The sequence below is a fragment of the Tetrao urogallus genome (genome assembly GCF_951394365.1).
Source record: "Tetrao urogallus genome assembly, chromosome: 5".
In the NCBI taxonomy this organism is placed as follows: domain Eukaryota; kingdom Metazoa; phylum Chordata; class Aves; order Galliformes; family Phasianidae; genus Tetrao; species Tetrao urogallus.
The window spans coordinates 2,204,362-2,220,949 of NC_136818.1; the positions used below are offsets into that span (position 1 = coordinate 2,204,362).

Here is a 16,588-nt window from a genome sequence, read left to right on the forward strand (position 1 = left end):
AGGAAATAATTAATTTGCTGTTGCAATATCACAGCATTCCTTTTCTGTCTTCTCTCTGGACTGTGAGAATCATGTGAGAGTCAACCAAATTCACCTTTAAGAATTTGCCAGCTTCAGATAACAGATTCAGCCCCAGTCCATTTAAACACGGGTCAGATATTCTACTGACACACTGAGGCAACTGTCACAGTGGGAATGAATAAATGCAGCCTCGCTTATTTGTGAAAAATTAAACAGTGCTCAATTGCTCATTAAGTCTGAACGTGATCTCTGAAAAAAACTAACGCTGCCAATATGAAAAATAAATACCTTTGGTTGGTGCTGGTTTGTGGTCAGCTTTCCTCGAGATTTTCAGTGATGGTTTTGATACTGCCACTGTGAGCCCTGCAGGGGAAGCTTCAGCTTCACTTCCAAACTGCCGATGCCTCAATCGATCATCGGCCTCCAGTTTCTCTAGAGCAGTCCTGCAGCACTGCTCACTGGTCGCCACATATAAGTCACAAAACTTGAGACAAAGGAAACTAATGATGATTCTATGATTCTGTGATAATGCCGTAAGCAAAAACATCCTTTCTCACAGTTTTAAAAATTAGAAGTGTAACATTAGTAATCGAAGCACAGATGTAAAGCATTCTTTCTCACTATATTTACTCACAATACTCATTTTAATTTCTTTAAATCAGAGTGACTACTCAAGAAAGACAGCAAAACAGAGCTGTGATTCAACAAGGAGGTGGAAATACAGAAAGAAAACATTCCAGCCCAAGAACTTCTCAGCCCAGGAGATGATCTATTTTTCTTTTGACATTATTTTTAGGTAGGATTTTAATAGGGAGCTGCTTTTCCTCTGTGATATTATATTTATGTGCAAATCTTTGTGGGCTGTTTATTCAGTTCAAAGCTTAGCCATTGCTCAGTCGTCAGAATAACTGATAAGATGCTGCATCTTCAAAACGAGGTGCTCCATATACAAAATAATGTCCCCCACATAAAGAATTATGAAATGTCAGACACAGCAGCTCTCACAGGTTAGCTGTTTGCTGTCAATTGCCATCTTTATCCTGCCATCTCATCCTCACACGTGTTGTAGGCTTCATGCTTACTGTTAGGCTGTGCCTACAATGTCAGGTTCACTTGCAGCAGATAACTGCAAGGGCAGAACACTGTGAGATAAAATGAGGGAAACAGAAAGACATAGCAGAATACATACCATGTTTCAGGATGTGGGCAGCTGGTGGGCTGAAGTGAGGTCACCAGTGGACCAACACACAGAAGCAGTACATGCTGCCTTTAGCAATACCATTACTGCCATAATCGAGAACATGTTTGCCTTACCTTCTTGTAATCCAGTTTGCCATTGCAGTTAAAATCAGGTAATTTAGTTACTGCGTTCACTTCATCCAAAGTCATTTTTTCACCTTCCTGCAATGAAAAGCCAACTTAATTTTAGTTCCTAATCAAGAATACTGACCACCTACATCACATGTTTACTAAAACACAAAGAAAGATTATTTTAATACCCTTAAATTGTTTGACTCACCAAAGTAGAGATCAACATTATAAAAAATATGTCCCTGCAACATTACTGAACACTGAACAGATGAACTGCATCAGTTTATACAATTTTGTGCTGCCTCCTGGAAAGCCCCTGTGAATGACAATTCAATTAATCATGGATCTTCCATACACTGCCCAATTCCTGTTGCCAGTCATTCTCACTTATAATACAGCATGCTAACAAACAAGTTCTAGCTTCTTAATAGCCTTTTTCACTCATAAGCTACCCTCTTACACTTACAGTAGATGAGTCCATATCTGCAGTTTAATTCACTAGAAGGCTTATTTCACATATGAATTTGCCTTGCACCTGTTTATATTTGGAATCAGTGTGAATTCAAAGCAGTTTCTCTCCTTTTGGAACCACGTTTGAAGCTGCATCACTATTTTGAGTGGCCCACTTGCCACAGAGGCATGAATTGTATCTGTCAGGAAGAAAGCAAGCCCTCCTCAAGGTCCTCCAGCAATTTCCTCTACACAGATGGATGGGGCTGTTACCATGACACAGCAACACACAGCTCCCATACAGAAATCTACTTCAGGTCACTTTTTAGCTATAGATGCATGGTGTCAATCAGGACCAAAATCTAATGTGAACTTCACTGCTGGTAAGCACGTGATGCGGACATACGGTCCTGGTATCGCATTGCTCCAAATCAAATCCTGATCCTCCCCATTTTGAGCAGCTCCAGTTGCTTCTGCAGGTGTGTCCAGTGAGTTTTTCAGCCTGGGTTTGTACAAAGCAATGCACTGCCTTAATGTCACATTTCAGGACATATAGATATTTATGGCACAGCTACAGGAGCGCTCAACATCTGTCACTTCTGTTTTCTACCACATAAAGAATGCTTTCTTGCCATTGCAACTACGTTTTTCTGTTCGTGTTGAGTGAGGATTGAATGTTCTGCCACCACGATGGAAGTTAACAAATAATTATTGTTAATTGGGTCAAGCACAACAAATATATTGTATGAATTATTTCTTCCTTCTTTTCCAATTTACTCTTCTCCACATCTTCTGGAACTTGTGTTATACTCACTTCTGACAACAACAACAAAATAAAAACAACCACCATGAATCAGTTATTAATTGTTTTGATCAGGAATACATGCTTACACGTTCAGAATACTTGCACTAATTCCCAAAATCTCTATTAAAGGCTAAGAAAGGATGATTAAGTTCCTACTGACACTTACTGTTGTCAGAAGTTGATAAAGTTCATCATGTAAAATATAACCAGTGTTATCTGTGTCTATTTTCCCAAATGCTTCAAGCAATTCAGTTTTTGCAGATGGTGTTTCTTCTTTTAAAATAGTACAAAAATCATCAAAATTCAGCGTGGTTGTTTGTGAAGTCCAGTATTTATTAACTGTCTTCTGAGATGGGTTTCTTCCAGCCTGTTGAAGAACTGAACAATAAAACATTAAGCCCATATTCCAGCTGCCAGTAAAGGAGTTGTCTCAAAACGTCCTTTAACCACTTCCCATCTTCTGATTTTTTTTTAACATATATTTTCAAGACTCATCAATTCAAAGGAAAACCAGCTGTACAAGACAGTTTTGTTTATAGTCTCAATCCTGCATTCTGCTGATAGAGGCTGACTGTGACCTTCCCCAGCCTGGAATTCTGTGCTTCCTACCAGACAGGTCGGAGCAGCCTGAGGGGCAGATAAGGGATCATGAAAGGAGCAGTTTCTGTTTCTAGGCCTGCATTCTTCTGCACTCACAAACCATGATCCAGCACAGAGCTGACAGTGCCACACTGCTGAGAAGAAGCCAGAGTGCAATACTGTTACAACTGAAAAGAAATACAAAGTTTTGTTGTTCGGTTTGTTTTATTTTTGGCTAAAAGCTTTGACCCACAGCTTTCACTTACTGCTTACTCATTGCTACTGTTCTCTTAAGGTCAGTGGGATGATTTCCTTAAATAAAATCAGCAGAGTCAAAACCTTAGTGAAGCAAAATACCCACGACTTCAAAGACAGCCTCCTTAAGTGACAGGTGTACAACTGTCTGTATCCTCTGCTTTAATATCAAGAACTTATTATCTTGTGAAAGCTTGCAGAGTGAAAGCTGTTTCTTCTGAGTTTTCCCACTCACTTTGCCAAGAATCTTGTGCAGATTTATCTTAAACAATCTTTTAACTCACATCCATACATTTGAACTTACCAATTCATATTATGCAACGTGAATTTTAAATGGAAAGTGAAAATGACACTGCTCCTACATTTGGTATTCTTCAAAATGCATTAGCTAGAGCTAGCCTGCCTCCCAAAAGCCCTTCCTGAAAACAGCCTTTTATCAGTTCCCAGTGTGGAGCAGGTATGACGTTGGACTACAATCAAACACAGCCTACCTGAAACTGGAGATACGCTTTTGAATCTTCCCATACAATAAAAGTGTTTTAGGAAAACATAAAAGAGCTGACATTTATCGAGGCTGGCACTTAGACTTTCAGCCAGCTGCCTGATGACCAAGTCTGCACCAGCTGAGAACAGTTCAGCAGCACCCCTGCAATGAAGTGGAAGCATTGCTACAATGTTCAGTAGGCAACAGTGTCACCGTAAAAACAAACAAACAAAACCAGACACCTTTGTTGTTAATGTCAGACTGAAAGCCAAGGACTAAATAAAGGTTTCTGCCCTGACCTCTCCAAGCAGTCAGGAGAACATAGCAAAGCTTACATCTTTACCCAGGCTAAAGTTGGGCACGCAGCTATTGTTGGATTCCAGTACAAGGTCAGACAAGGAAAGGTGGTTACTCACTCTGTGTTTGGTTCCGTGGTAGCAGAGCTCCCTGGAAGATCAGTGCAGTGCAGCATTAACTCATATTTAACTGAGTATCCTTCAAACATATGGCAACACTACATCCTATACAACCTGAGATAGCAGTGCTTGCTATTCACTACACCTCTCGAGTTTCATAGAATCACCAAGGTTGGAAAAGACCTAAAAGATCATCCAGCTCGTATTTATTCATCCTTCTTTACAGAGCCATTCTGCTCAACACACCAATTAATCCTGCAGTATGCAATATTGCATCACACATAATACAGTATGCAAAGTAACATTTTGCAGGGCCAATCTCTACGTGAACATTGCAGTTCAGATTATTATTCAAACATCATGCAGCCACAGCTGCTTCAAATGGAGCGCGCTCACCTGATAAGTGCCAGGATTTATTGAAATTGCAACACAGGACTACAGTAACTCTCAGTACTCTCACATTATAAAAGAAGCAGGTTCTTACATCTCTGAGGAGTGGGAGCCTGATCTACTGTTTGCCCTTCCTGAGCTGACCTTGAAACCGAAATGCCCAAACACCTGGTAAGCACACAGCAGCGGGTATGGATTGAGATGAAAGCCAAACCACATATAAAAGAGATGACACTTGTTCACACTGCTCCTATTTTAAAATCCAGACCATCCAAAACTATCATTAGGGCGTTATAAAAGTACTTTATTACAGCCCAGAAAGCCCAGATAATGCTAAGTCATATGCAGAAAGAACGTGTTTGCTAATGCACAGAATTTTGTGTATCAACATAAGGAAAGAAGCTACCAGAAATGAAAAAAAAAATAAAAATCATTGCATCAGAGACACACACCGAGCTTTTGTGCTGATGGCTTTAGAGGCAGATACCTACTGCATTTTAGCCATGGACAATGCAGCAATTAGTGACAAACATTTCCTCACGTGTGCAGGAAAAAAGAAAAGCGGTCACTAGACTTCTGCCCTAAGTAAATGATTTGATAATACTGCATGGATTTTTACTCACAGAATCACTAAGGTTGGAAAAGACCACAAAGGTCAGCCAGTCCAACCATCAACCCATCACCACCATGCCCGCTGTTTACAGAGACCACAACTCTGCTGCTCAGTTCTGGACGTGGTGTACTCTGGAGTCAAAGTCTGGGTGCTGAGCACATGGTAAGGGAATCGAGGGCACTGCGCCACCATCCTTAAGCCTTTTTGTCCTTTAGTTGTTTGCTGGGGTTTTTTTCATTGCAAACAATTGTACACCAACACAAACACCACAACACACAAACTGCTTGCTACCATGATAATCTGTTAGGAGAGCTTCAGAGAACAACCTGTAGTATCAACAGTCCCAAGTGTATTATGAGCTGTATCTTGAAACCCGTCAAAATAAAAACCATGGCTTTTAAAGTTACACATTTGGGTTCTTTTCATCTAACTGAAGGTTTATGTTCTCATACTTTCTTTGTCAGCAATGTGAGCAAAGCATTTCTTCCAAATGAAGCCAGCCGTGATTTTCACATAACCACAAATCTCCAGGTAGAAAATAGAGAACCCAGGAAGTGTGTTTCAGCCCTAACACAACCCCATGCTACTGCAGACAACCACAAATAGTCCTTCTCATGGCATAACAAAAGAAAAACAAGAAGAAGAATAGTAAGATACAGCCCACAGCAATCCAAATCCAACAGATGGCACAGCTGATACGATATTTGCTTGAGAAATTTTATATGAGGAAGCAAAACCTATTTCACAACGGAAACATATTATTATTTATCCCTTATCTTACTCTGTCATTAAGATGATGTCCAACACACAGCTGTCATTTCTCAGGTCAGGTTACGTAATTATGCTTAATGATTCCATGCAAGGAGCATGGAAATGCCATAGATTTTCAAAACAAATTTGGTAGTTTCCAGAGCTTCCCTTATCTATCTACTCTCACCTTTATTCAGCACAACTGAAACATTCAGATTTCTTTTCCCCCTGTGGTAATGCTGACAGCAATACCACTTGTACACAGACACTACATATACAGTTTATAGAAACTGTTTAATAAACTAACAGTTTCAATAAAAGTAAGAATCCTTAGAAAACACCAATGGCTGAAATAGACCATTTATAAATTTGGTACCAGAAAGGTGGCATTTTCACATATTACTCAGATAAAGTAGATTAGAATTGATGAGGCTATCAGTAAGGGTGGTAATACTGACAAAACCTCTCACGTGAATCTGCCAACCTCTGTGCCAATTAATGCCAGTTATCATGGTGATTTTCTGTGATTATAGTGGCAATTGTCAACTAGAAATGAACTGTACCAACTCACTGAGTCATCTGTCAGGGACAGGAAAGAATGTATTGCAGAAATGTCACAAACAAAGAGCAGTTCCTCTTCCCCATCCCCTGCAAGCAACAATGCTTCCATCAGATTTGGTGGTGTTCAACAGCTCACTTATGAACCCTTGTAAGCTGTCAGCTGGTATTGACTTTTGCTCATTCATACTGGTGATTTAGAGATGAAAAGCTCTGTAACTACTACCAGTTCCATGAGCCATCCAGCAACAAAGATTAAGGATTTAAAGAAAATGAAAAGCATTGAGCAATGGTAGTTTCTGTATACTTTGAAAAAATCACTGTGATATATTTTACAACGTGTAAATAATGGATATCTCCAAAGATAGAGCAACCAGAGCTTGAAACCTGAACCCTAGCTAAAACTACTGCAAACTCCTTACAGGAGGTACTGATGTTGTGTGCTGGGATACTCTCACTACTGAATTACTAGCTGCTATTAGTAAACTGCCCACTGCAACCATCACACACACCAGTTAGAGGGAAAAAAAAATAGAATCAAATAATTACCCAAAGTGAGTTGTTCTTTCGATTTAATATTTTCTAAACTGCTTTTGAAAACAGTCAGGTAAGCTGCTCGACAGTTCTTGTAAAAGATGGCTTCTTCTGCATGCTGAGACTGCTTTGCTTGAGAGCCTTCCGAGTCTGTGCCTTTCTGATGGGCGAGGGCTGCATTACTCCCAGGGCTGCTGGCCATTCTGTGAACAACGCAATCACAGTTACAGCTTGGCACTCCTTTGCCTGTTTAATAACTCCTCTCTGTCCTCTGAAACACCGACCATCACAATTTATCCTAGAGCCTCAGATTGCACACTGCCCAGCATCTAAACCAGGGATAAGAGTATTAATCTACCTTCGCAGGAAAGTATCACAAGGTCTGCAAAACAAAAACAGCTTGAACTACTGAGCTACTTGTTATTCACCATTTGTTCTCTCTTGATAGTGAAAGGTTTAGTTTTATTGTGTTGTATTTTCATTGCAGACATTTGACATAACAACTACATGGTCACGTTATTTGAAAGCATAATACAAGCTTTTGAGTTAGCAATGGTTTGCATCACAGATGCTGTGTTTAGAAATTAATCAGTAGGATTTGCTCTTACTCCTTACTACTAAAATTTCCACTCTTGCCATGTTAGCTAATAACAAAAATGGTGGGAGAATTTGCACTGAACTGCACTTGCTGGCTCTGATGACTTCACCACCATTCCTAGGTCCAACATGATTTGTCACAGAAGTAAAATGAATGAACATATCACGTCCCATCCCTATGAATGTTTTGCTCACAGTGCCACCCTCATTGCTGCTACTGGTCACCAGAAGTACCAAAAAGTGTTTTTTGGGGAAAAAAAATCCACTGTTTGTGGGAGCCAGAGAGTAATTTAAAAAGCTTCTTCACAACAACAACAAAGTAAATATCAAAGAGAATGGATGCAGCACTTAAGAGCTTTGCAGCTGCATGATCACAACTGACTCATGTGACATGGGAGTCCCTGCAACACTTGTTGGTGTGAAGAGCCCTGTAAAAGGCCCCTTTGTCCCTTAGGGAAAACAACATGTAACCACGCTTATGTTGAACTGTATACTTCTTGGAATTCCCTCTGTCACTCAACAACCAATTTCCATCACATGAGCTAGCTGAAAAACCATCTTGCTTCATACACCTCCAGCAGAGACAATGTATAACATCATAATGACTTTACAAGGGTGGATGGTGATAGGACAAGGGGGAATGGTTTAAACTGAGACAGGAGAGGTTTAGGTTGGATGTTGGGAGGGAGTTTTTCACACAGGGTGGTGAGGCACTGGCACAGGCTGCCCAAGGAGGCTGTGGATGCCCCATCCCTGCAGGCATTCAAGGCCAGGCTGGATGTGGCTCTGGGCAGCCTGGGCTGCTGGTCGGCGACCTGCACACAGCAGGGGGTTGGAACTGATGAGCGTTGTGCTCCTTTGCAACCCAGGCCATTCTGTGATAAACACCACATAGCATTCAGTGTTTTAAAAAAAAAAATGATACAGTTGTTGATTTCATACTTTTTCTCTGGTGTCACCCCATAAGGGTTAGGCTTTTTTTCCTGGTTTTGCAGTTAGAAGAATGGCCAGTGGAAAAGTTGGTCAAAATTTCAAGCATATGAAGTTAAAGACATTTCATTCTGCTTTTAAGACTTATTTATGGCAATGATATTTAGGTAAGTCTGAAATTAAGCATGTGCAAAACTTAGTACTTTAACAGAATCATAGAATGGCATGGGTTGAAAAGCCACATCCAGCCTGGCCTTGAATGCCTCCAGGGATGGGGCACCCACAGCCTCCTTGGGCAACCTGTTCCAGTGCCTCACCCCCCTCTGGGTGAAAAACTTCCTCCCAGTATCTAACCTAAACCTCCTCTGTCTCACTTGAAAACCATTCCCCCTCATCCTATCAAATTTTTTAAGAACTAATATAACTGTTCACTATATATTTGCTAATATAACTGCAAAAGAATTTTTTTAAAAATCACTAATTGTATTTTTTATGAATTAAAGCAATTCCAAGCCGTAAGTACTGTTGTTTGCTCACAAGCAGCCAGCAAACTCCAACAGCAGCTTTCTGCTCCTGCCTGAGGTGATGAAGGCTTTCAGAAGGCCGTCACAGAGGGACTCTCCATCACGGTGCACTGTTGGTATAACAGCCTCTCAGATTATTTTACCCAGCGTTGATTTCAGAAAATATCTTCCAGCAGAACAAATTGAACACCTCAAGTCCAGCAACAACAGCATCGCAGGGTCCCCTTCAGGACTCATTAGATTCTTATTCCGGGGGCCTAAATCACTCACAGCATTGAGTTATACGGCTCTTTTACTCTTGAGAAAGAAAGATAATAATCGCTTATCATGGATGAAGTGCCCTATCTGTAACACACAGCCCGCCCGCCTGACACTTCAATACGACATCGGCATCCGAAGGACCCCACCGGGAACGGCGATACAGCCTGCTTCCTACAGACGCTGTCAGTGTCGTTAAGCACCAGCGTTACACGCACACACAACGGGAAGAGGAGAAAGCCGAGGAGGAGCTCAGCGAACAGCCAACGCCGCTGAGGGGCAGCGGGGCTCCGCGCTCCCCGGCCGCGCTCGGGCCTTCCCGCCCGCCTCCCCCCGCTCCTTCAGCCATTATCGACAACCCGCCCTCACAGAGAAAACGTTCAATCCCCGCTCTCCCACAGGACGGAACCAACCTGCTCGGCCGAACCCCCCCCGCGGCGGCAGGCCAGGGCGGGCAGGGCAACCCCGGCCCCTCCCTTCACACAGAGCCCGAACACCCGGGCCCGAGGGACGCGGCTCCACCGCCCCGCCCCGTCCCGTCGGCGCCGTTTCCAGCCGGCGGCCTTAGGCTGCTGCACGGCGCTGGGCGGGGACGCGCGAGGCGGCGGGAGCCGTTCGAACCGCCGCGATGTCGTACGTAGCGGCGCGCGGGCGCCATTGCCCACCCTGAGGGCGGCCGTTGGCGGGGGGCGCGCTGAGGAGAAAGGCGGGCGGGCGGCAGGCGCTGTGCGGAGAAGGGCGGGTTCGGTTCTGAGCTGTCTTGAGGAGGGCGCGGGAGGGAGCCGCCTGAAACGGCCTCACAGCGGGCTGCTGTATCCCTAGGGTATTTTTAACGAAAGAATCTTAGCACTGTAGAATCGCCTGGGTTGGAAGGGACCCAAACTCCAAAGCGAGCGAGTAAATGTCACAGGATATTAGTGAGAAACTGAAAATACGACCGGGAAAGGTAGATTATCAATACACTAGCAGTAATACACAGCTTTAACCTGAGAAACAGTGAGCAACGCGTTCCTTGCTAGCTATAAACATATGCCATCATATTTCCTGAACCATACAGAGTAAAATAAATCCCATTATGTGATTTTGAACCGATCTGAGTGTAGGAAGCAGAGGTAAATAAGCTGTTGGTATCATGATCTCACGTGCGTTATCTTTCTGCCTCCCTTCTTGTTCAAAGCTGACACTGGGTTCTCATCCAGAGCCACAGCAAGGCTTTTCCAGTCATATAAAAAAGATAAACCAAACTGAACTTGGATCAGTTTTATTTCTGTGACCCCAGGCAAGGAGTCCACGTAGATTAAGCACAAATTTTAACTCGTTCTGAGCGGACAGCAGATGCCAGGAGCTCTTTTTTACTTTTCCCATTATAGAATCAGGGAGACAATCTCTACAAAGAAGCCCACAGGCAAACCGGGCTGCTGAGTAGCACAGGATCTGACCTTGGGACAAGCAGGGCTAAGCCGACCTGCTGCGGCCAAAGCTGCCCCCTACGGCTCCTTGCAGCAGAAGTGCTTGTCCAGATTGGGGCTGCTGCTTCAGCATCGTGGCTTTGGGTGTTTGCAGGGTTTTGCAAGTCAGTGGAGGGCAATTGGGACTGCCATCACCTCTATTGCTGTACACAATATTTGACAGGCTTTAAATAACGCAGTCTCCACCGGTCCACAGCTTTCTCCCTAAGAAATTTTCCAATTTATAATTTAGCATGATTTTCACATAGTTTCTCATTTATCTCCTTCCTCCAGCTATGACGGGCCTAGATTCTCCTTTACTTTGGCTTCCAGCTCTTTAGGAAGTCTGTCATAAAAACTTCCATCATAACATGCATAGCCTTAGCGTAACATGCAAATGCGTCGGTCCCTAGAGCAGCCTTTCAGAGTAGGCCTATTAATAAATATGTTTCCCTGCTGCCACCAGAGCGGAAGATGTAATGGAGTCTGTGTTCCTTAAGCAACGTGGGTTGGTATTAAATAAAGAAATACATTGTAAAGAATTCCATCAAACTGCTACAGCTTTGACTGCCCTTTGGCAAGAGTTTCAGTCACTATTTTAAATGTGTTACCTGTTTATTTGGCTTTTTAAAAGACAGAATACTCCTCTTTGTAATAGAGATCATTATAATCTCATACACATAAAAGACCCTCACCTGAGTTATATTTCACAGATGTTTTTTCATTCAATTTTTCCAGCACTTAAATTTGCTATTTTGGAGTGGTACCGTAAATTAAAAGAGGATCTGTTTGGAATGAGGTCATCTTAATTCCTTACAGTACGTTCTTTCCCAAGATAAAAACTGTGCTAAGATCTTGAAATGTAATGCATTTCTAAATCTTCTTTAAATTGATATAGTATATATTCCTTGGGGACTGTTCTTACAAAGATTTTACATTTTTTTCTTCATTGTTTTATGTAATGCTTTAAACCATTAAGATTTAAGAATGTACTTTAAAAGTTTCAGTTGTCTCTGGGAAAAATAGTCTTAATTTATGTTGACCTTTCTTTCCTTTGAGCATTTAGTCTGCATTCAATAAAATTTTGATGACTGCTCTTTAGAAGACAGCTGTACGATATAAAGTATTATAAATATTCCGCTTTCCTCTCCTAGCATTGCCATTAACAGCTGGGCATCCAGTTCAGCAGAGCAGATTTTGCAGAGAGAGCTTGGCGTGCTCCTGAATCAGTATAGTGGAGAAGACTAGAAAATAGTTTCTTATGGTTTGGGGACCTGTAAAGACATAGAGCATCTGTTCCCCAGTTAAGTCATAGTCTGGTAGCACTGAATCATGTTAAGAGCTAAAATGATGGGAAGAACCACTTTTTTCACCTTGGCTGTACCTGCGTTTTAAATGCCTAATAATTCTACTAAAGGAAAAATGATTTCAACCCTTGCTCAGAAGGTATGTAAATAATAATGCTTTTGCATTTTTTCATTGTTTATGGCTTTTAGGGGACAAGTGTATATTTGGCATCCTGTGAAATTCACCTCAGTGTCTTGATTTTTATCTCTAGTATAAAAATGGAAAATTGGATTTTCCTATGGAAACATTTAATCTTTCTAAACAAGCGATGTTTTTGCACAGTGTATTTTAATTACTTAATATATTTGCTTTGGTTGAGATCACATTTTTCTTGTGTAGCATAAAAAAAAAGTTCCAGATACAAGAAAGGTAAATGTCACTGAAATTAGAGATGATAAACCTTACTGCCTGGATGCTTTGTGTCTCGACGACCGTAAAACTTGCCTGTATTTTCATTGTGCAGAGCTAAGAGGTCGCTGAAGTTGGACAGCATTAAGAAACATAATGTAAGTATTTTTGGTGTATGAAATAATGTCAGATATGTGTGCGTAGGCTTGTATACATGTATTTGTACATCAACACAGTATCTCGTTAGTTAATGAATATTACAGATTGGTGCCTGTCTGGAAAATTCACAAGAAGGCACGCAATTACCGATGAGATGCGAGTACATAATTGGTAGTGTTCCATTTGTCCTATAACTGCCTGGCCTTAAGGAACGTGTGCCTGCACGAATACTTGAACATAACAAGAGCAATAGGCTCTTGTTATTTACCCTCACTATTTACCCAAGAGCTGAATGAGTTCAGCTACTTGGTGAAGTCATTCATTAGAAATTAGCTCCGTTATCCTGAAGCAAATGTTGTGCCGTGTAATTGTACAGGTAACAATATGGAATTATGATAATGCTGTAATCTGCATATTACAAACTGCAGAATTGAAATGAAAACATTAAAGGCATTTTCATGTCAAGGCTATAATTACCTCCCTCAGCTAATCTGGCATAATGAAACAATAAAGTACTTACACTGCAATAAATTTCACCACAGTTATCACAATAAAAATAAAATTGTACTGTTGCTATTACTTTTTGTAAATGCAGCTATAGCAGCACACCATGACATATGTCAGTTTATTATCTGCTTCTACCAACAGTGGGTGTTGCTGCAGACACCATGCAGGGGTCTTTGTGAGCATTTAAATGAAGGAAAAATGTATGAAAGTACGTTAGGAGAAATAGCTGGTCAGTAAATGAGCTCCCAGTAAATCTCCACATCGGTGCCCTTCTCAAGACAACTGCTCACATGCAGCTCGTACTCAGAGGTCTCACTGTTAGCAAAACACAGTTACACAGTTTTTAAGACTTACAGGATTTTTTTTCTGTTGTTGTTGCTGAAAGAAAGATGGCAAAATTCTGCAATAGCATTAAAAATAAATCATTAGCAATTTAATTAGCAGCTTAGCATCCCATTATCCAACTTGTTCTGCTCAGAATGCAGCTGTGACTGTAATTCTGCATCTGTTTATTGGGGTGTAGCAGTGTTTCTGTACATGAGTGGCCCAGCTGAAGTTACACGCAGTTCCTTCACTGCTTTAAAGGCAAGTTTTGTGTGCAGAATGGGGCTCGACCTGCTAGAAAAGGCTGCTTGTTTGGAAGGTGATGAGTCGCTCCTTTCCTTGCTTCAGTTGCAGAAATAGAGACAAATCAATTTGCTCCTCAACCTCCAAGGGTCTGGAGATGTAACAAGAACAGAATAAATCGCTCATTCTCTTTCTCGGTGCATTTTGTTTTGACAGTACCATGTTTCCAAGGGGAAGGAAAAAATAAATAAATAAACCACCGGCATCACTGTTTCACTGCTGTTTCTTCTTTAAACCCATGAGAAAATATTGGGAGGGAATGGAAAAAATGGCTTCATCTAAAAATACCCCTTATTGTCTGCATGATGTCAACAGAGTGAACTCACTCGTGCATTGCATGCACTGCCCACTTTTGGAGGTGGCTGATCTCATTTGGAAGCAGTGGTGGACAGGTGGACATACCTGCTGACTGCCTCCTTGACACGGGAGCTAGGCAAGGACAGGAAAGCTGTATCAGAAGCTTTGTTTTCTGCCGTGCTGCATGGTGTGCATTCCTGCCCTTCTGTTTGGTCACTGAATCACTGGTTGCATAGCAGTGAGGCACTGTCAGGTACTGTGCACATTGTTTAGTAGTTATGCAGAAATCCCTGAGTCACTTCACCAGTGATTCCAAAGAGCATGAGATGCAGCTGATACAAGTGGAGTCTCAAGCTACATATGTTTCTATTTCTCTGCATGTTTCCTTTCTGTCTGTCACTGATGGCATCATGTTAAGCTGCTAGATTTCTTAACTGGAAGCAAGTTCTTGTCAGCCCTCTGTGTGTCAACAAACTTGTTTTATTCTTAGTACTGGTAGTGCAGGGAAATCCCAGTTTCTCAGAGTTGCAATCTAGAGAACAAACTGCACCCCAGGTTATAGTTCAGAAATGGAGACTTCTCTGCAAAATTCCTGTACACCATTAAATTGCTACTTCTGTATCATGAAATGTATTGAAATTCTAAGCCAGAGTTTTGGTTTTAATGGACTCTTTTAATGGACTTCTGTGTTTAGTTTTTAATTAGCTGAAATCACTGTCTTTTAACGGAACTAAAAATATCCATATGCCTAAAGTTCTCAGTAGGATAACACCAGTTTTTGACTGTTGATTAAATAATACCATGTATGTACGTATGCCAGAATATCTGAATCTTTGGAAGCTATGTGCTTTTTTTTTTTTTAATGAAAACAAGGAGGCTAAAACTGATGTGTGCACACATATGAGAGGCTTCCCATAAGGGAGAGTACGTAAAGCTTGGAATTATTTAGAAATCTCTCTCATCAAATAGGTTTCAGAGAGGCTCTGACTGATTTGGGATGCAATATGCAGCGCTGCTGATAAGACAAGCAGAGGCCAGGATGCATTTAGTTTACAGATGAAGATTTTGTAACTTTTGTGGCTTCAGGTGGATATAGGAACTCCTCTGTCTTTAGCCAATATTGATCCAGATTCGTTTGTTTGTCTTCTACTACATTTTAGCCAGTTGAAGCAAGCCCTTCAGCCAAGCAGCAGCAGCAGAACTACTCACCAACAACAGGAACACGCCAGATAAGTCCATTTTCATCTCCCTCAAGTCATAATGCAGAGGATCTCAGGAACGGCTTATCACATGGTGAGTTGAACATCTTGCCTTTCTTACTGCAACATTTTTCTGGCTACTGGCTTGATTTAGTGATTTGTGTGTCTCATGCAGTATGTTTGCTTTCTTTTTTGTCTTAAGCTTCCCAGTTTCAGATGGAGGAACAGATTAATTTGGTCACACCAGTAAAACAAATTCATGCATATATACTGAATTTCCATATTCATAGAGGAAGTCTCAGAATTGAAGAAGTGATGTACATGTTATTAGATCAAGTGTAAAAGAAGTTGAGTTAGTCTATCCCTCCTTTGCTTCCTTCTATGTAATTTTTAACATAGTTATTTAGAATGAGGCAGATTTTAGTTAAGCTAACACAGCTCTGACTGTCAGGAGCTCTCAGAAAATGTGCTCTTTTATAATTATATCATTTCCATTTCATTTTAAGATATATCTCCACAGACAACTCTTGATGCAAACAAACTATGAAGTATATTTTCAGTGGAATAATCTGCTTGTATGGATGTCGTAGGTTTTAAGAGTAGAGGAACCACTAACTCACCTAGTGTTACTTATCAAAGCAGTAATACAAAGACACTTATCTTTCCCACATAAAACCCAAGAGCTTTTGTTTCCTTGTATTACAAGTTAAAAAAAAAAAAATCACATAGCAGCAGGGTTAGAATGGAATGTAAGTCATTTAGTTCCAACTCACCTTGCAGGAGCTGGTTGCCAAAACAGGGCTTGAACCCACATCCTTCAGTGCAGTGAGGTCGATCTCTGGCTGAGCACTCTAGATGCTAGTTCAGCTCCCAGAGATGGTTGTCTCACTCCGAAGACTTCAAATATATATTAAATCACTTCTCCTGTTATCACATTCCTTGTTCAGTTACCTTTGTTATTAAATAAAAGTCTCAGGGCTGATTTTGAATTTGTATGGCTTTAGTTTAGCCATCAATACTTGTTAAGTCTTTTTGTCGGGTTAAAGAGCTTTTGATGCCCCATATAGTTTGGGATTTACAGGCAGTAATCGAGGCTTCACCAACATTTATGATGAGCGGAAATATTCTGAGCAGAACAGAATAAACCTGTTTGAAGTTCAGCCCCTAGAAAGATTTTTTTT

At 41.2% G+C, this 16,588-nt stretch overlaps 1 protein-coding gene across 1 annotated transcript in view; it reads right to left on the bottom strand.

The window, feature by feature from the left end:
- EFCAB7 (EF-hand calcium binding domain 7) overlaps positions 1 to 16,221 on the bottom strand; it is a gene marked incomplete at both ends in the record, with an annotated part of 31,734 nt that extends 15,513 nt beyond the window's left edge. Inside the window, 5 exons of the mRNA XM_079536128.1 lie at positions 310 to 505; positions 1,336 to 1,422; positions 2,754 to 2,965; positions 7,182 to 7,369; positions 16,181 to 16,221. Of these exons, the coding sequence (XP_079392254.1) occupies positions 310 to 505; positions 1,336 to 1,422; positions 2,754 to 2,965; positions 7,182 to 7,369; positions 16,181 to 16,221 (724 nt within the window). The remainder of the gene's footprint in view (positions 1 to 309; positions 506 to 1,335; positions 1,423 to 2,753; positions 2,966 to 7,181; positions 7,370 to 16,180) is intronic.
- Between the last annotated feature and the right edge of the window lie 367 nt (positions 16,222 to 16,588).